The 20,521-nt window shown below is 38.3% G+C and overlaps 1 protein-coding gene across 3 annotated transcripts in view; it reads right to left on the bottom strand.

The window, feature by feature from the left end:
• LOC124158430 (hemocytin) overlaps positions 1 to 20,521 on the bottom strand; it is a 309,825-nt gene that overhangs the window by 164,144 nt on the left and 125,160 nt on the right. For all 3 annotated transcript variants that reach the window (XM_046533513.1, XM_046533511.1, XM_046533512.1), the window contains exons 42-45: positions 17,316 to 17,378; positions 8,689 to 8,808; positions 6,343 to 6,461; positions 5,077 to 5,268 (exon numbers count right to left, since the gene is read on the bottom strand). In XM_046533513.1, coding sequence (XP_046389469.1) covers positions 5,077 to 5,268; positions 6,343 to 6,461; positions 8,689 to 8,808; positions 17,316 to 17,378 — 494 coding nt within the window. The remainder of the gene's footprint in view (positions 1 to 5,076; positions 5,269 to 6,342; positions 6,462 to 8,688; positions 8,809 to 17,315; positions 17,379 to 20,521) is intronic.

Raw genomic sequence — 20,521 nt, 5'->3', positions numbered from 1 at the left:
GCCTAAAAATGAATTTCGGCAATTGGTATTATACTTTTATTAGATTGAGATATTAGTGATGTGCACGTAATTCAGTAAAGATTGATACCAAACACGACGTATTTGTAACGTTATTTAAGCATTTTAAGCAAGGAAATAATTGGAACAATACGATGGTGATTTCTGGCGAATATCGATATCCTCGCAGCTGATAGTGAGCTTCACGGCAGTTGATGCAGAATTTTTTCGAAAACAGGGACTGGTTACAATTTACGAATTATGCTACAAGTCTCACTTGTCTGAGTTGCTAACGAAGCGATGTCTTCTCAGGATATTTTGTTTCTCTCGACTAGCAATCTGAATTCATCTGCTCATCTAGAGCTACGCTACTTATTGTTAGAAATGAGTGGGTAAGTTGCCTTCTCTATAGGATAAAAAATTTCATTGCGCAGTCATATGGTCATGCTTCACCCTCTGCAGTAAGCTCTGCCTATGCCGTACGCGATAGCATTAGTGCCGAACTTCACCTCGTACGAGTGGTTCCGTACTTTCTGGGGTGGGTTGACTTAAAACTAGCGAGTGTTTTCCGTGTGGGTTCAATGGAGTCCGGTTTCATTTTTATTAGTTTTATTCTTATTCGTCTTTGGACCATGGCACTTCCGAAGACACAAGTGAGAACTTTAAAAGATGGACTGAAATTAATTGATGATGAAGCAAAGAATCCGGGCTAGAAATGCGTGAATATTGCAGAACGCCTCGGTATGTCCGGTAGCACATGACGGCAGGGGTGGGGGTAGAGCGAGATCCCTGGTGAAAACAAGAAGTGGGATGAAGCCGAGGATCAGGTGGGCGTGCCGCTGACAATTAACGCCACATTGCCTCAATCATATTAAAAATTTAATTGCTAGAAAGGAACATTTCAAATAATAAACTATTTTTGGCCTTCTTGATCCATCTCATAACCAATCACTGCGACGGTGAAATCAGTTGTTTGAGGCATAACACACACATTTCTCTTGTAAATACGTGTACTTGAAATGGCATTTGATGGATAAGAATTTTTACAGTGAAATAGCAGTGAAAATTCCGAGTGGAGTGAAACATTTTTTAGCAAGGTGGCGTGTTCCTTTAGCATATTAGAGAGAGAGATAAGTCGAATCAACAATATGACCTAAGTGTTTCGATAAAGTAATAATATTCCTATAATTAGCTGAAATCTCGTTTGAATCCATTAATGAATGTCATAATTCGCAAAAATCCAGCGGATCCTGGGACATAGGCAACCCGGACAAACATTACCGCGTCGATCGTTTTCCCGCATTCATCGTTTTTTTCATCCATCCCCCTGAAAAACGACAGATCGAGGTTCCACTGTAGCACATAGACTCCACTCCTTCAAAGTAAAACTGTGCCTGAATAGCATGTGTAAAGATCCACCTCTCCAAAGTTCCAATGTACTATGTTCGTGCCGCGAGTCGTGTTTTGTGTTACAGTTCTCATTTAAAGGATAATGAAACCAATGTATTCTATTCTGCAAGTAAAAATCAATTGTCTTAAACAGTGCTTACTAACTTCATTCTACACCTGATGAAGAAAAACTGACAGTCCTTGATTTATTTAACACAACACATTAATCCTTCACAATGCACAATGGGGGAGGAACTTGCTATTTGGACCTAATGCATACTTGACAAATTCTTTGCTGCAGCAAATGTTAAATATATTATATTTTATAAAGATATTTACATTTGGGGATACGCATTCCAAAATGTTACTTGATAAACAGTGTCAGTAAGTATGACCGATAGAGTATCGTGAAACTAATGGGCAATAGATGATCGTGTATTACTTTTGAGTACTCACTGTGATTAATATTAGAATGCTACTGTTTAAAGCAAATAATTTCTGTAGTAACATTTTGTTACAGGTTGACTTGCTCACCTTGTCAGAGAATTTAATAGTGGGTGGCAATATTCCACCCTTCCACCAGTTACAGTGGAACCTCGTTAAAGCGAGTACGGGCTATAGCGACACCCCCGCTATTACGAGGGATAGCCGATGCACCGTCAATTGACCCTATAATAAGCGTGTTAAAAAATTCGTTTTTACGAGACCCTATGGTGTTGGCTCTCGTCATAGCGAGGATTTCACCGCCGGAAGACTTTCATCAAGACTCCTTAACCTCTGTAATTGCTAGCGATCTGTTAGAAATGAAGTTAATGGAGTGCTCAGTCTCAAATTTATGTGGTAAACTGTCGTTCGATAAATATAATGATTGACGAAACAATGCTTTGCATGATTTTTATTCAGTGCGGCGCTTATAAATTGTTTGAATAGTTAGTCGTTATTTGAGTAAGGAAATTTAGTGATGCAAAAAAACATCGTCTTTCGTCTGGATTTATGCTTACGTTTATCGGATAGATGTTTATCTGTCGCCGCACCACTCTTGTTCCTAAATATCTGTTCGCAACAGGTATATTGGCTATTATTTGCTCCACCTCCGGTAAAGCGACACTTCGCTATAGCGAGAGTTTATTAGTGCACCGTGGGGTGTCGTTATATCGAGGTTGCACTGTATTTTCTGTTTTGGAACTTTTCAACATTGAGTGCATTAATTTTTGGCCGTATTTTTGATCTGCTGTTGCAGAAATGCTTTTAAAGGAAAATGAAGTACCTATGAGCATTAATGTGTAATTACACATGAATTAAAATTTAGACTAAAATTTCAAGGAGGTAAAAATATTTTGAAAGAGGGAAAAACTCAATCATGAAGATAAATTGGAAGTCAATTTTTCCTTTTTATTTTTTTTCTCTATGTTGCACAATAAAGTTATTAAAAATGATCCATATTACCGAAAAGAATTTTTTCACCACAAACGAAATATAGTTTTCCTTCATTTTGTATCATTTTCCACGGCAAACGACAGGAAACTTGTGAAGACTTGGACATGCATATTAGTTTATGTTTTTAGGAGGCGAGGCAGCAGGACCTGGACTTCTAGTAAAAACTCCCAAATTTAAGTCCGCATTTTAGGGAAAAATTTAATTCCTTTTTGTATCCTCAGTTGTCCCTGACAGGGAGGAAGTAATTTTCATTCGAGACAACTACTCCATGCACAGGGAAGCCTTGACACAGAGGCTCTTCAGGGAGAATCAACATATAGCAACATTGGCCTGGCCTTCAAATTCTCCAAACCTCAATCCAATTGAAAATACATGGTTAGGGATTGGACATTAGCGAGAAGAAGAAGATCTTGTAATGCACCTGAAGGATGTCCAGGAAGATATATCCAGACATCCTTCTTTATCGCGATGACGTGATAGGCTAGGATAGTGAACTCAGATAGTGAACTCAGATTAGATGAGTTTTTTGTTAACTTTCTGCTATTTGGATAATAGAAAGAAAAAGTCAATTTACCAACAGAAAATAAATACACTGATGTTTAGCTGTTCAATAATAAGGTAAAGAAACATAAGAAACAAGAAAGAAATTTTTTCCATATTCATTATGAAATAATATTTCAAGACAAATTAATAATTATTTCCCAAAAAAACAAAATGAATTTTCGCCATACTAATTTTATAACGACAGCAATGGTTCAATGTGTTACAGTGGATTAGAAAAGTATGTAATTTCCATAATAATTCATTGAGGAAATATTCCCTCAGTATGATTCGAACCACCAAATTCCCATAACTAGAGTGGGAAATCCTCTGCTTTACCACTATGCCAATTCAATCACTAATTGGGGTCTCATTTTGAGTTTTCTAAAGTTATACACGAGACCGAATAAGCCTTTCGGTGTAACTAAATAAAACTGAATTTTAGCACACAACGGTTACATTTGCAGCAGACCTTTTATATATTTTTATTCGTCATCCATCATCAAAAAACTATAGCATTAATTGCAAGAATGTATAATTTGATAGATCGGCCATTTTAGGAGAGAAAGTAAATTGAAGTTCCGGGGGTGGATTTGTTTTCTAGCATGAGCTGCACAATTTATCTTGTATTTAACATTGCATATATCCCATAGACATTTCCCTTAAATGACATATTAATAAAAATACTGCAGGAGATGAGAATGTTGTTCAAATTTCTCTCCTACTACAGTGGAACTTGGTTAGTACGTTTTCCTCCTTAGTACGGCGATTTCTTTCGGTCCCGGTACCATCAAAACAAAATACAAGTAAAAGTATTCGGTTAGTGCGTTTGAAAAAATTGCCAGACTTGAGGGTCGCTGCGTAAAAATGCGACTTGATGTAAAATCAAAGTTTTACTGCATCATAAATGTCATGTGATTATGAAATAAAAAATTACCTTTTTAAACAGAAATTCATATAAATTTTCCAGTTATGAATATTCATAAATAATTTCTCAATTTCCTGGTTACCACAGACACACCGTTGCAGCATGTGAATGAGGTGCAAGGGATAGATACAATGAATTCACGCTACTCGTGCTTCTGAAGGAAGGAAGAGTCCCCACAACAGCACACAGCAATGTACATATGTATCTACTAGCCATCCTACTGCTTGAATTTGTGCCAGCAGTGACATTTTGAGAGAACATTTCAAAACTCGAGAGATCATTGCATTCAGTGCACAAACAATTTGTTGAATTCAATTCTTGCAACTTGAAATGAAATTTTTTATTCGAGAGTTGAGTCAACTATTGGGCAGAGCACAAAAATTAGTGAATCAACCTCCACAGCAGGGGTTTAGCTAGGAATTTCGTTCGGGGGGGGTTCAAAACCAGGGGGAAAAATGTCTGAAAAACAGGGTGCTAAGTACAGGGTTTTGAATTGATTTTAACAATTTTCATAATCGAAAAAACTTCATTTTTCGAAAAAATCTTTTGTAAATCCATGATTTTTCAATAATTGGTTTTCTTTTCAGATGCAAAGTAAGTGTGCTTTTATGTATTGGGGGGGTCCAGACCCCCTCCCCCTTGCTACGCCACTGTCCCACGGCAAAAGAATTAAACAAATAAATTTTAGCTCAGATATTCTTAGGCATCAGCAAGAACTTTATAAGCTGATAATGTGACTAGGTATTAAAAAAAATAATGCATAGATAGAAGATTAAAGGACCAACCTGGCTGTCTGGGTCAGGAGGACGCTGAGTGGTAGGGATCACTGTGTACACGTCAGGTGCAACTGCCCTTGAGGCATTGATAGAGGGCGTGGGCGGAGTGGCTTTGGCGTGACATGAAGTTGCGTCACACACATACTCATTGTTGATGCACTGGCACGCTTCACACTTTGACTCCCAGAATATCGCTCCAGGCTGGAAGGCAAATGAATGCCATGATGAAAGAAAGCAACTGAATTTAGCAAGCTACATATTAATGATTAGATAATCTTTTGACATCATTCGAGGATTGCTATTACATATCTCTAAATTAACTTCACAATAGATATAAGACAAAAGCAACTCTTTGGGCAAATTATTTAGCTCAGCTTAAATTTAAAAAAAAATGCAAAAACTGGGGTGACTCACAACATTACAACCAATACAGTTAAATAGGCAATACAATCTCAGAGAGTAACAGATGCAGTAACAAGTAACATCCCAGAGTCAAGATGAAAATGGGAAATGTTGCTTGCAAGAGAGAGATAATTGCAGAAACAACAGAGAAGAGTTTCTCCACAGTTGTAGTCGACCACATCACAGCTGAGAAGGACCCCTGGCCCCAGAGTAGTATCATTATCCCACAGATTGGAAATAAAGAGTGGAAAATTGTTGACCAAATTTGCAGCCACATATCCAGCATCTAAGGTTTTCCCAGCGAATAGACTGGAGGAAGAGTTCTCGGGTTTCCAGCCGGATCCAACGGTTTTTCTGCACCAACGTTTCGAAGGCTAAGTCTGCCATCGTCTTCAGGGTGAATGGATTAGCCAAGATGTGTCCGTCTCATCAGACTTGAGAAGAGAAAAATAAACAGAGACACGGGCTTCCATCCGAGCAATGCGAGGAAACCAGCCCTGAAAAAACTGAAGGGGGAGAGGACATGGTAAGATTGGCCCGACCGTCGACCAATCAGAGCCCACCTGAACCCAATGCGAAGGTATATAAGACGGACACATCTTGACTAATCCATTGACCCTGAAGACAATGGCAGACTTAGCCTTTGAAACATCGATGCAGAAAAACCCTTGGACCCGGCTGGAAACCCAAGAACTCTTCCTCCACATATCCAGCAGCTTGGAAAAGGGCAAAACTCAAGTGGTTTGCTGAGCGAGTGAGCCCAGATTCAAATAAATACACTGGGCACTTCAATCACACTCTAAAAAGAATTCTCTTTGAAAATGTATAGTCTATGGCAATCCCAAAGAGTGACCCAACTATGAATGCGAGCACCTTGACTGGCTCTCCACTCCTCTTTGAGATGCAGGTGCAGTGCTGGGGATCGAGGCACGTCTGCCGGTCCCTCCATAGCATGCCCACGGGGCATGAAGCCTCTAACTCATCCACACATCCTGGGTGAAAAACAAACACACATTAAAATTCATACCAACTCAAGAAATGAATATTTTGTTTGAATGAACGGTGTGAACAGTAAATTTTAAATGATATTTGAAATAAAAACCAAACTTGATACAAATCAAATTATTAGTCTGATATATGCCATTCTGTTTGTCTGATGAGAGGTAGTCTGATGAGAGGTTATCTGGAAATCTAAATATCATTCCAATCTACACAGCAGAAGTCTTTCATGAGTTTTTCAAAATTTCTATCTTTTTTAAGTTGCATCGCCGAAATTACAGCCTCATATATAAGTAGCTTTATAGCCATCTCGGAGTCTGCCCGTCTTCACGCTAATTCTGTGAGAGTTGGTCAACTAATTTGCCGTGTTCTTCTGCAAAATAGTTTATTAAGTGATCTGGGATACTTAGATGTGGTGATTTCACACAACAGAATTCACAGCACCAACATGTGATGTCTATTTCTTGAAATTTGCAGACTTGGACAAGGAGAGGAATGGAAAAGGAGTTTAAGTTTATTTAGTGCTTGCCACACACCCAAAATTACTGAAAATCTATCCAATGAGATCTGCAGTTTCTGAGATGAAAAATGCATGGCACATAAATCATATTTGTTCATATTCCTCCTTGAAATATGATTGCTCACTTTTTCATTCATCCAACCATCATAAAGAGGAATTCTACTGGTATCTCTTATCCACAAGCTCTTATTTTGTAGCAGTGAGAATCCACATTTTGTTTAAAACTCGTTCCTTCACTTGCGATTTACTCAGGTCTTTCCGATTTATTCTCTCTTTCCCGTTTTCTGCTTATTTCTCTACTGCCATTGTCTTCCAAATAAACTTGGTGATACTATCAATAAAGTAAATGATGACGAATCCACCATCACATCCTGAGCCAAGCAAAACTTCCTTGTGTTAACCTACTTAAAAACTAAATCCATAATCATTGGTAACAAAAAGACAGTACTGAATATAAATTTCACTATACTACCAAGAATAATTGTCAAAGAAGTAAGCATACCGTTCAGTAACAGGGCAAAAAATTTAGGGCTAATACTAACTACGAATCTTTCCTAGAAAGAATACACAACAAGGGTATCCAACAGAACAAATGCAATTTTACATCAATTTAAAAACATAAGCATCTATTGCCTCTTCATCAAAAAACAAAACCAGTTACTTCACTAATTCTTCCTCAGTTAGACTACCGCAGTCTTGTATGCATAAACTTAACTGAGAAGTTAAATATCAAGCTATCAGCACCTTTTTGAACTCCTTTGTGAGATTTATATTTAATCTATGGCAAGATAAAGACATACATAATGCCATACTTTAAAAGGTCTCCCGGCTAAATCTTAATTAAAGAAAAAAATACTTTATGGCTTGTTTCATGTTCAATCTCCTCGAATATCGAAGCCCGATGTATTTATTTGACCTTTTTCTGCCAAATTGTAAAAATACGAATGTAGTACTATGACAAGACCTGTGTTTTTTATATGACCCCAGTTCCGCACCAATACAATAAAAAAATCTTTTACAGCTGTTGCCTCAAAACTGTTGAACGATTCGCCAAAACAGACAAAAGACTGAGCTTCCATAGAAACATTTAGAAGGAAACCATCACTTACTTACTTTCCAGCTACCTGTAATACTGACTTAGTTAATTGTTACAGAAGTTGATTGATTTATTTGTTTATTGTTATAGTATCAGAAGAAGAAATTAAGTTTCTGTTTTTTTTTTCATTTTGTTATCTTTTTGTCTATTGTCCCCTGAGTTTACTTATTTACTTGTTTATGGACACGTTATGATAGAAAAAGAAATTCAATTTTTTCATGTTGCTGTTTGATTCTTTTGCTACCCTTATGTCATTTGCCAACTGAATTGTTTAATTTATTCATAAGTACTATGTACAATAAGCAGTAAATTAATTAATTTATTTATACATCATATTTCTATGAATCTAAGACTAAGTTAATTTAAGACTACCTCTTTCTTTTATGATCATACAAAGAAAAATGTTGTTTTGCATAATTTATTCCTTAGCGGATATTAAAATCTGCTTTCAGCCTCATCTGCATGGTGCCACTCATTTCTTTGCTGAAACAAATCCAATCATCTATTTGTTATGAATAAAACAAAATTCAAATGTCTGCACAAACAGAAAGTGATGAAGGATATATGTATAATTGAACAAATATGTGTTTTTTATTATACGAACCGGCAATGCAGTCGTGCTTTCGAGAACAGAGGCCTTGGTGGGAGAGGATATGGTCAAAGTGAAGGCAGAGCTGATCACACCGGATGTGGCAATCCCTCCATTCTTGACCAGGTGGGCACACTGAAGAGGAAGTTAACAAAGAATATACACATGAAAAACACTCTCCCACCGGATAAATTACAGCCAAAATAAATATTTAAATATTTTTACCCCTGATCAAAGCATTGCGTAAGTTAAGAAACACAAAAAGTCATGCATGATACATTAAGTATTATTAAAGTATTCTACCGATTAAGGTAGGTTTCCAAGGAGTACTTGAGAAGAATTCAGGCATGTCTCCCCTTCCATCATGCACTCCCCTCTTCAATTCACAATAAGGCCTACTCCCTTTCATTCTACCTAAAAATCCCATTCTTTTCTTTCCTCTTCCTCGTTTACCTAACATTCTACCCTCTAACAATGTTTTCAACATCCCCTTCCTGCTAAGTACTCGCTCCATCCTTACCTTACATCTCCTCCATACCTCATCTAAAAGCTGCCTCTCCTCACTCACCATGCCTCCCAACAGTAAGGTTTGTTGTGAGGTACAGTGTCGAAAGCTTTCATAAAATCTAGAAATAGTGCGTCAACTTGTCTTTTCGATTCACCAGATTTTATATCATCGTGAAGGAAGAGCACGAGCTGTGTTTCGCATGATCTACCTTTTCGGAATTCGTGCTGACAGTCGTGGAGGAAGTTACGTCTGTCCAAGAAAGTCACGATATTGCTAACGATGATATTCTCACGTATCTTGCCTATAATCGATGTTAATGAAATTGGGCGGTAGTTACCTGGGTCATGCCTGTTTCCCTTTTTGAATATGGGTGTAAAGCTTGCAATTTACCAGTCTAGCGGTAACTTTCCTCCAGATACTGACTTCTTGAATATTATCTCTATGTAAGGTGCAATCTGTTGAGCTAACTCCTTGATGACACACATGGGTATTCCCTTCGGACCCGAAGATTTACTTTTCTTAATCGATTCTAGTTGTTTAGTTATCTCATCACACATAATAGAGATTTCTTCCATTGATCCTCAGTAAATGGTATGTCTAAATTAAATTGAGTATCGTCAGTAGTGTATACACTTTCGAAGTGGGAATTTAACGTGCTAGCTTTGTCAATATTTTTGGTGACCAATGGTGGGTAACGAATTGCAATCAATGCCTTTCATTTTCTACAATGAAGGAAACTACCCACTTCGTATCTTAATGACCTGACAGTATAATGGAGTACAATGTGGAAATTTTAACACTTGACAGAAACAAACACTTTCACCCATGAAAATTTTTCCAACATCCTTCACATGGGATGGATACCATTGATCATAGGTGGATCTAGGGGAGGGGCACGAGCCCCCCCACCCTCACCAGACCCTTAAAAAATATGTGTTAAATAAGCTTTTTAATACGGTCTCATTATCATTGCGTTCATTTTGTATTACGGGGTATCCTGGGGGTGCCCCCCCCCCCAGAGCAAAATCCTGGATACAGCCTTGCTTGTGCCCCCCAGAGAGAAATCCTGGATCCTCCATTGCAATTGATTCAAAAATGTAACAGAGATATTCCTGCAAATCATAACATAGCTTTGAGGGTGATGGATGTCTGTCCTGCTGAAAAAAAATTCTCACTCAGTTCCAACCCAGAGATTTGTTTATGAGTATAATTCGACCATAATTAAGATCAAATATAGAGATGGGTCATATAGCAGATTTCTCAAACTCAAACATCAGATTTGAATATTAAATCATTGCTCGAATATTTAAATACCTCGAATTACGAATACCTCGTATACTAGAATTGCGCAAAGCATAACATACGTTTCTTCTTATATTTGACTTAATGATTGTATAAATAAAAAGGTATGCAGTGGAACCTTGATCTACTGTTTTTCAAGGGGATGGACGAAAAAAAAACGATGAATGCAGGAATGTTTGACTAGGCTGCCTATGCAGCAGGAAAACCAAGATTTTGGCGAGTACCCTATTAGCACGTGTAAGAGGCGCACCTTTTTTCCCAGAAATTGCAGCCGAAAATGAGGGTGCGCTTCTTACACAAACTTCTTATCTTCCCCTCTCCCCTTCACCAGTCGCAAGTCTAAGGGGAACTGAGTGGCCTTGGTTTCCAGTGTGAGTCAGCCCTCTGAAACCCTAGGTCAAAAACAAGCGTCAGGCAGGGGTGTTTCTGCCTTAGTGACGTATTTTTAAAATGCTCCTGTTTGCTTTTCTTGTAAGCATCGCTCCGTCACTTCGGTACCCCAGAGGTGAACATGGAAGATCACGCAGGGTTTTTCGCTCCGGAGAGCGCGCTAAATTTACTGCCACGAGTGGGCATCCTGCGGCATTTATACTGCATATAGTAATCGCGTTTCAAACATAGAGAAACGAAAGTTTTGAAGGACATACCTGGTTAATAGTAAATATCTGTCTTTCCGAGTAATTTCCATTACGCTAAGGACCTGATTTTCCAAAAATCATCTTCAGACGCTAATATGAGGATTATTGCAACTGAAAATTATATTGGTATCAAAACCTGCGCTTTAAAAAATTCGAACGAGTGTGTTCATTGTTGGACTAAATTGTGGATGGAAATCAGAAATGCTTATAAGTGAAGAGCGCGGAAGGAGAGGTCCAGGGGAAGGAGCGCGATCCCTCCATCTTCGAAGCAAGCAACGGAATTCAAGCTACGAGGCTATAAGTGAAGGAGTACAGGAAGAACACGTCCGATCTTGCATGTGACGTCGTTGCCTTCAAAGCGAAGGGGAGAAGGCGCAGCAATGTGATATACAGTGGAACCTCGTTAAAGCGAGTACGGGCTATAGCGACACCCCCGCTATTACGAGAGATAGCCGATGCACCGACAATTGACCCTATAATAAGAGTGTTAAAAAATTCGTTTTTACGAGACCCTTTCGGTGTTGGCTCTCGCCATAGCGAGGGTTTCACCGCCGGAAGACTTTCATCAAGGCTCCTTAACCTCTGTAATTGCTAGCGATCTGTTAGAAATGAAGTTAATGGAGTGCTCAGTCTCAAATTTATGTGGTAAACTGTCGTTCGATAAATATAATGATTGACGAAACAATGCTTTGCATGATTTTTATTCAGTGCGGCGCTTATAAATTGTTTGAATAGTTAGTCGTTATTTGAGTAAGGAAATTTAGTGATGCAAAAAAACATTGCCTTTCGTCTGGATTTATGCTTACGTTTATCGGATAGATATTTATCTGTCGCCGCACCACTCCTGTTCCTGTATATCTGTTCGCAACAGGTATATTGGCTATTATTTGCTCCACCTCCGGTAAAGCGACAATTCGCTATAGCGAGTGTTTATTAGTGCACCATGGGGTGTCGTTATATCGAGGTTGCACTGTATGTAGTTTGCGTTGCCTAAAGTTTCCAGTCCGTCTCGTCTTGTTTGAATGCGCTTATGCTATGCTTGTTTCTTCCGAAATTGTCCTGTTTGGACTATTTTGAATATTAGTAGTCTTGTTAGAGCGTAGGTTTCCGCGGCGATGGTCAGATCTCTGCATATCTCCAGGGTTTTCTTCCGCGTCAGGTTGTTGGTTGATTGACAATCAACCAACAACCTGACGCAGGTTGGTGTCAATCAACCAACAACCTGACGCGGAAGAAAACCCTGGAGATATGCAGAGATCATTAGTAGTCTTGTTGTAACCATAAATCTTTGCGTCAAACAATTAGAGCTTAAAAAACTTAAATTCTGTCAGATATGCGTCACGTTAGATTTCTTTCTGTTTTTGAACCTCGTGCGTGTCTTACAATTATTGAAAGCTATCGAGATGCAATGTATATTGCCAGTTCGGTGAATAAAAAATTATTATTATTATTATTATATCTTCGGGCTCAGTAGATGACTCACCTAGCATATGGCCTCCATAAACTGAGAGATCGATCAAGGTCAGTTGGTGAGATGGGGTAAGGATGAAACACGTTTCCCTTGTTCCCCTGTAACTTGATGTTTTCCTATTTTCCTGTTGGGTCTCGGAAAGGAAAAAAACGGCAGAGGCATTGGCTAATGGAAGGCCGAATGTGGCTACATTAAATCTACGACGTGGTTATTATCCTACGGCACTGAGATTGCCCCGATTGTTGTCCAAGCTCTTGGGAAGGTTCATGCTATGTGCCTGTCGTGTATTGCCTTAAAATTTTCCTCGGCTGCAATTCTATTGCAATTCTCCTGCTAGAGGATTTAAACAAAATTATTCGTGAATAGGAAAAGCATCGTAGAGCAACGGCGTATGCAAAGAGAGGATCGGAACTCTTTCTACTCCCTCTTATGCCGCTATTACCACCGCAGTTATCAAAATTTCCTCATTCAATTAATATTGAAAGAGGAAATTTCGAAAAGGCGTACTGGAATTTCGACAGTTATCGAATATACGTCTGCAACACCGCGCGATAGTATTAAAAAATTACGCAAAATTTTTTCTTCATAGCTTCGATGCTCAAAATAGGGGTGTGCCTCTTACTCGTGTGCGCCTATTACACACGCTTATACGGTAATTGTGATTCTCTTTAAATGATTCAAACAGGAATTTAGCTGATTAATGGAATATTTTAATTTTATGGAAACAATTTGGGCATATAGCTGATTCAACTAACATCTCCTTCAAATATCCTAAGGGGACACACCACCTCGTGAAAAAATGATTGCATGCCATTTCAGTACTTACACAGCTACAATGGATTTCTGTCTGATGTATACATTCTTATCTACCAAACGCCATTTCAGCGGCACGCCCATCTGATACTCGGCTTCATCCAACTACTTATTTTCAAAAGGTAGCTCGCTTTACCCCCACTCCTGCTGTCAAGTGCTAGCAGACAATCCGAGGTGTATTGCAAAATACACGAGCTTCTCCACCGTTTTTCCTTCTTCTTCAATTATTTTCAGTCCATCTTTAGAAGTTCTCATGAGATAGCAGAGGAATTTGAATCGGTAGCAGGGAGAAACCAAATATCCTGAATAAAATATCCCTTCGTCTGTGACTTTGAGGATAGAGATTTATAGTATAACTCATAAATTGTAACTTGATACATGTTTTCGGAAAAAAATACCGCATCAACTTCGGAGAAGCTCAGCTGCGAGGATATTGAGTTTTGGGAGAATGCTAAGTAATTGTAGTATTTTGACATTTATTTCCTTACATAAAATGCTTAAATAAAGTCAGAAATACGTCGTGTTTGGTCTTATTTCTTTTTAAATTACGCGCACATCACTAACATTTCAATCCAATAAAGGTGTAATATCAATTGCCGAAAGTCATTGTTAGACATCTTTTGGGCTAATAGTTGACTCATGCCGCAGTTGACCTCTAGAAATGGGGAATTTTGAAGCAGGTAGGCAGAAAAAGGTCAGTGAGGGAGAAAGAGGGAAGGGTGAAACATGATTCTATTACTCCTCTGTAACTTGATATTTTCTTTTGAAGCTTTTGATTTATGGTCTTCGTAATACAAATCCTGCACAAGCTGGGGCCTTTTGTTTGATTTCGGAGAGGAGGAAAGTGTGGGAGGAGTGGCCGAGGACTGATGGATGTAGGGGTAGCGGATTTTGAGAATTGTGCCACGTAATTACAATGCCATGGCACCGAGGTTCTCCTGGTGGGGGAAACCGGAGATTTTCGGATTTTTTCACCCAGATCAATTTAGGTCCCCCACGTCAAACTCTTTTCACCGCTCTAACCCGCAAATTTGATGTAGTTCGTAAAACTTGCCTAAAACGGCGCTGCATGCACTAAAAGACTAGAGTTTTCTACATTTTCCGAGTCAACTACCAACGACGTGCATGCAACAGTGTATAGCACGAAATTAAAAGTATTCAAGGTATTCGAGATCATACCTTTAGCATAATTATCCGAGATCTTGAATAACGAATACTTTCTAGTATTCGAGTATTCGCAGATACTATTCGCACATCTCTAATAAAATACTTAAAATAATACACACATGAAAATTAGTAAAATGAGCCAATGCAACTAATACAATAACACAGAAGAGTTTTGACAGAGGTAAAATACTCGAGCAGAAGCTAAATAAATGCACTCTGAGGTACACTCCCATGGACAAATTTAGAAATGCCATTTGCAGAAATTCAACTATGAAATTTAAAAAAAATTGACCAGAACCCCCAGCTCATCAATGATCACACCTAAAAAGGGCTGCAGGCATAATATCACTACACGGATAAAATTCCAGCTCCTGCCCACTGGTCCCAATATAGGACCCAAAGGTGGGAGCTGGAATGCACCCCAAAGTGTCGTCCACTTAAATGAATCAATTGTGGCTGCCTTGACCCATTTTACTTTACAGATTTTCCTTGGCCTACAGCCAACTTCGAGACCCTGAGTACCATATATAATATGCCTGTTTGGTTCAGCCAATTTTATGTTGTGGACCACTTCTGATGGGTACAAAATATGACACCCCTGGTGTGATTACAGTAGTTGTAATTGTATGTATCACTAGTGAAATAGGGTTGTTCAAGCCTATCAGAACGGTCTAAAAAAACGAATGTATATCACTTCTGATGTAATTTCATTTTGATTGGGATGAATGACAGATGCGTTGAAAAAGTAATGATGGAATTATTAGCAATCAAAATTCGAACAATTTTAAACGCCGCCAAAAACGGTCCGCCATCTTGAAATAGAGGTGATGACGAAACAAGCCTGTACGGCTGGCCTGTACCCTCGATGCCAAGCTGAGCACTCTGCATGCCGACTGGACATTTGCCAAGGTTATTCCTTATTTTGAAATGGCCTATGTTGTGCATGAAGCTTCCGGATGGATCAAGGCGACATAAAATCCATTCTTCAAGTTAGGCAGGCAACGTATGTAGTGTAATTGTTGACAGGAATTGAAAGTTTTGTATAGCTGCATTTGCAAGGAAACTACCTACGTGCAGTGAACTTTCATTTTGCCGCTAGTGCAAGTGAACAAAATTTGTGCCCTTAATGTACCCCTGAGTGAATTGATTGCATATAGACGATGAAGTAAAGAGTGAAGCGACAAGTGAAGTGAGTTGTGAATGTAACTTCGACGAAATTTCTTCCATGCTGGTTCAATCATCCCTATACATTTCGATCTAAGGTATCTAATAATTGCGAAGGATATGTTTCATATTTGAGCTAGTTGTACTTAGAGGATACATCGAACGTATATTAATTTTCATTCGTTTGTTCGCCTCTAAGTTCTGTTTCATTTTATTACCTATTGCTAATTCATTTGGAGCATTCGTCAGTGTTTACTTTTCACGAATTTCGTTGCGCTGTTGTTTGTTTTGGTCATATTTGGGTTACGGTAATAGTGAAAGTGAAATTCGAAGTTTTTTGATGTTACAACAACTGGTTTAGCTAGTTTAATAATTTGTTTCAGCCTATTCATTTCATTGTCTTCGTAATGTCAATGTAAAATAACGTAAACTGATTCTAAGTCGTTAGTGATGAGTGGTAAGTGAGGAGTGGAGAATCCTTACGAACTTCAAGGAGTGCAAATTCTTTTGTGTGTGCAGAGTGATTGGAAAACCGATTGTCATGTTTTATTAGTGTTACATACTAGTGTTCTATATTTATTGTGAGCCAAATTTTTTATTGAATCAGTTGATTTGGAATATACTGATTATACGTATCAAAAAGACAGCTCGTGAAATGTGTGCGTTGTAGTGCTATTTGTGATATGATGAGCAATAAATGTGTACAAATAAGGGTAATTTTGCTTATTATAACTCTTATTAAAGGATAAATTTGGATTTTCTTTAAACGCTGATCTGGCGGCAGACGCTGGAGATCTTTAAAAAAAAGTGGAATAACCCTGCTGAGCCACTTCAAACACTGCAGTAGGGCATCTACAGGCTTGTGACGTCACACACCAATTCAAGATGGAAGTAGGGCTTTTTGGCGTAACGTAAAATTTGTCACTGTTTAAAGCCTTCTCTAAACATGTACAATGAAGAAAATAGCATAATATTATTGTCATTGCTCCTTCTGAAGCACGATCTTTCGATTTCTTATATAAAAAAAATATGGTGAACAACCCTATTGTAATTATCAATTTCTATGACTCAATTATTCCATTTTTTTCAGCAATGTTCAACAGTTGCCTGGTGTCCTCAAGAGTGGACAATCTTACAAGAAGTAATTTTACTGATAACTTTTAAAAATCAGTAATTTGTACTCGTAATCGATTTCTTTTTTTACGAAGAAACTGTATTTGAGCCCTGTTACTTTTTCTCAGTTCTTTTACCAACACTGGATATAATCATGGAAAATGACACCCCTCTTCCCCAAAATGTAAAATCACAATCACTTTCCTTCATACAATAAAACAAAATATTGAAAATTCATTAATTTACAAAAGATTTCTTTTAAAAATGAAGTTTTTCGATAGTGAAAAGTGTTAAAATTAGTTTAAAACCCTCTACTACTATTTGAAAACATTTACCCATTCTATCACCGCAAAATCCTCCATTCCATTAGCATTGCATATTTAGATAAAAAGTTTAAACCTTGCACAAAAAGGAACTGTTTCAACAACAATAGACATACAGCTAGAAAATATGGCACAGTCATTACCAGATTGCTTGGGAGTGGAGATGGGGGAAGTTTGTGTCGTTGGAGGTGGTGTCTCCGGAGGAGCTGGAAAGAAAGTAGAAAGATTGAAATCAGTGGATTTTGAATGCAATTATTTGCCTCAAGCCATGGTGCTTATCTCCAAACATTCTCTTTAAAGCTTTTCCTTTTCATAGTTATTTAAAAAAACCTGAAATAATATTTAATTTTGGCAACAATTAATTTTCAAGGCTCACGGTTTAAATTTTCTATACACTCAACTGAGTCTTAAAATTCCCAAAACTGATAACACATTATGACAGACCGAATTGATTTGAAATATTTTGGTGCCTTAGAGCTGTAAACAAATCACAAGGTAACGCTCAAATGATGGAACATAAGTTTGCAAGCACCTACTGTAAGAGAGCAAGAATCAGCCAAACACATTATGATCACACATAGAGTTTATAACTGAGTAATGCATTACTGTCCCAATTATCACTTTATTTTAAGAGCATAAAATTTTTTTCAAAGAATACGCCCTGGGGACAGATTTCTCATCTCAAACAAGCCACTGCAAAACATTATGCGATGGAAAACTAAAAATTGATCAAATCTTCTTGGGTTTAAATAGCATTTTTAATAGTATTCTCTGGGAGAGCTTACGATTTATTATGATATCTTACGATTTATTGGAAAACTATAAGTTTGATAAATGCAAAAAATATTGCTTCTTAAGTTTCGAATGTGCAGAGCCTAAAATATATTCCTGCATGAGCACACACAATAGAGCCCTAAGAAACAACAGCAGCAAAAGCAGCCCAGGGCATGCAGGCAGGGAGTTGACATGGCCACAACATAGTCTTTGAGAAGGCAAAAATAATACATAGAGAGAAATGCTTTTACCCAAGAAGGATACAAGAAGCTATTGTTCATGTTGCTATTGAGATTGCTATAACTCAAAGCAACATGAACAGAGGCGTGGGTTATACTCTCCACCAATCACAGAAGAGAGCACTCAGTGAGTCAACCAATCAGCAAACAGACAAGGAAGGCAGTGAGGAAGGACTAATTTAGACCGAAAAAAGGAGCAGCAGCACCTTTGAACTGAAGATATCTTGAGGATCACCAGCGACATTGTTGTCAATGGCAAAGCTGGATAGGGTACAATCCCGAAAGAAGAAATGGAAAATCAAACGCAAAGGAAGTCAAAACTTGAATAACAGAATTAACGCATGTAAGAGACGCACCTTTTTTCCCAGAAATTGTTGCCGAAAATGGGGGTGCGTCTCTTACATGAACTTCTTATCTTTCCCCTTAACCTCCCTCCCCCTGTCACAAGTCCAAAGGGGAACTGAGTGGACTTGGTTCCAGCGTGACGCAGTCATCTAAAACCTTAGGTAAAAAACAAGCTTGGGAAGAGGCAGGGGAGTTTTATCCTTTGTGACATATTTTTTAAAATGCTCCTGTTTGCGTTTCTTACTCGCAAGCATTGCAACATCGCATCTGTACCTCAGCCTGAGGTGAACATGGAAAAGATCGCACTGGGTTTTTTTGCTCCAGAGGGGACGCTAAATTTATGCTATGAGTGGGCATCCTGCAGTATTTATGTATACTGCAAGTAGTGATCGCATATCAAACGTAGAGAAACGTGTAGTTTTGAAGGACAATATGTACCTGGTTAATAGTCAATACCTGTCTAGCCGAGTAATTTCCATTACGCTAAGGACCTGATTTTCAAAAATCATCTTCAGACGCTATTATGAGGATTATTGCAACTGAAAATTATATTGGTGTCAAAACCTGCGGTTTAAAAAAGGCAAACGAGTGTGTTCATTGTTGGACTAAATGGTGGATGGAAGAAATCGGAAATGCTTTTAAGTGAAGAGCGCTGAAGGAGAGGTTGAGGGGAAGGAGTGCACTCTCTCCGTCTTTCAAGCGACGAGGCTACGAGCGAAGGAGCAAGGGACAAACACGTGCGATCTTGCATATAATCTCTTTGCCTTTAAGGCGAATGGGCAAAGGCCCAGCAATGTGATGTATGCAGTTTGCATTACCTGAAGTTTCCAGTCTGTCTCGTCTTGCACCCACCAGTCATTTGCATGTGCTCATGCTCCACTTGTTTCTTCCAAAATTGTGCCATTTGGACTATTGAATAATAGTTAACTTGTCATAACTGTAAAGCTTTGTGTCAATCAATTTGAGCTTAAAAAACTTAAATGCTGTAAGATATGCATCGCGTTAGGTCTTCTATTTTGATCCTCGGGAAAGTCATACAACTGCTAAAAGCTATCAAGATATCTTCGGGCTCAGCAGGTTACTCACCTAGCATTTGGCCTCCAGAAACTGGAAGAAATAAAGCTGGTAGACCAAAAAAGGTCAGTTGGTGAGAAAGGGTAAGGTTGAAACAAGTTTCCATTGCTCTCATGTAACTTGTTATTTTCCTTCAAAGATAATCTATAAATCTAATAATAAGGTCTGCGTAGTCTCGTAAAGGAAAAAAAACCTTAGGGGCATGGGCTGATGGAGAGCCGAGGGTGGTTTTGCGAAATCAATGCCGTGGTTATCATCATACGGCACTGAGGTTCCCCCTATTGTTGTTCAAACTTTTGGAAAGATTCATGCTATGTGCCTATCGTGTTTTGCCTTAAAATTTTCCACAGCTGAAATTCTATTGAAATACTGCTATGAGAAATTTGAAACAAAATTGTTCATGAGAAGGAAGGACAAGAATCGCAGTGCAATGGCGTATGCGAAGAGAGGATTGGAACTCTTTCTACTCCCTCTTGTGGGACATTGCATTCACGAAAGCATTAATTTAAAATTTCGGATTCAGATTCAATTTCTTCAATGAATTTGGATCCGAAGTATAAAATGAATGGCATTATCCGTGGATATTTGGATCCGAGGTATACAATTCGACCATCCCTAGAAAGCACCATAGCATTAAGACTACAAGTGAATACCTACTTATCTCAGAGTGCCATACAAACTGTGTAAATTTAGCTGAAAAAAGCAGCGTAAATTGTTAGTATTGAAAGAGGAAATTTTAATAACTGTTGAAAGTCCAGGCATACATCTGCAAAACCGTGTGATAGGATAAAAAAATGCAGCAAAATTTTTTTTCTTTAGCTCCAATTGCTCAAATAGGGCTTCGTCTCTTACAGGGAATAGGTTTATACAGTGCAAGGGAATCATCATTGGAAAATCAAAAGACAAATGTGTATATT

Source organism: Ischnura elegans, chromosome 5 (assembly GCF_921293095.1).
Source record: "Ischnura elegans chromosome 5, ioIscEleg1.1, whole genome shotgun sequence".
NCBI lineage: Eukaryota > Metazoa > Arthropoda > Insecta > Odonata > Coenagrionidae > Ischnura > Ischnura elegans.
Note: the sequence above shows the minus strand (reverse complement) of the source record. Positions and strands in the feature narration are given on the sequence as shown.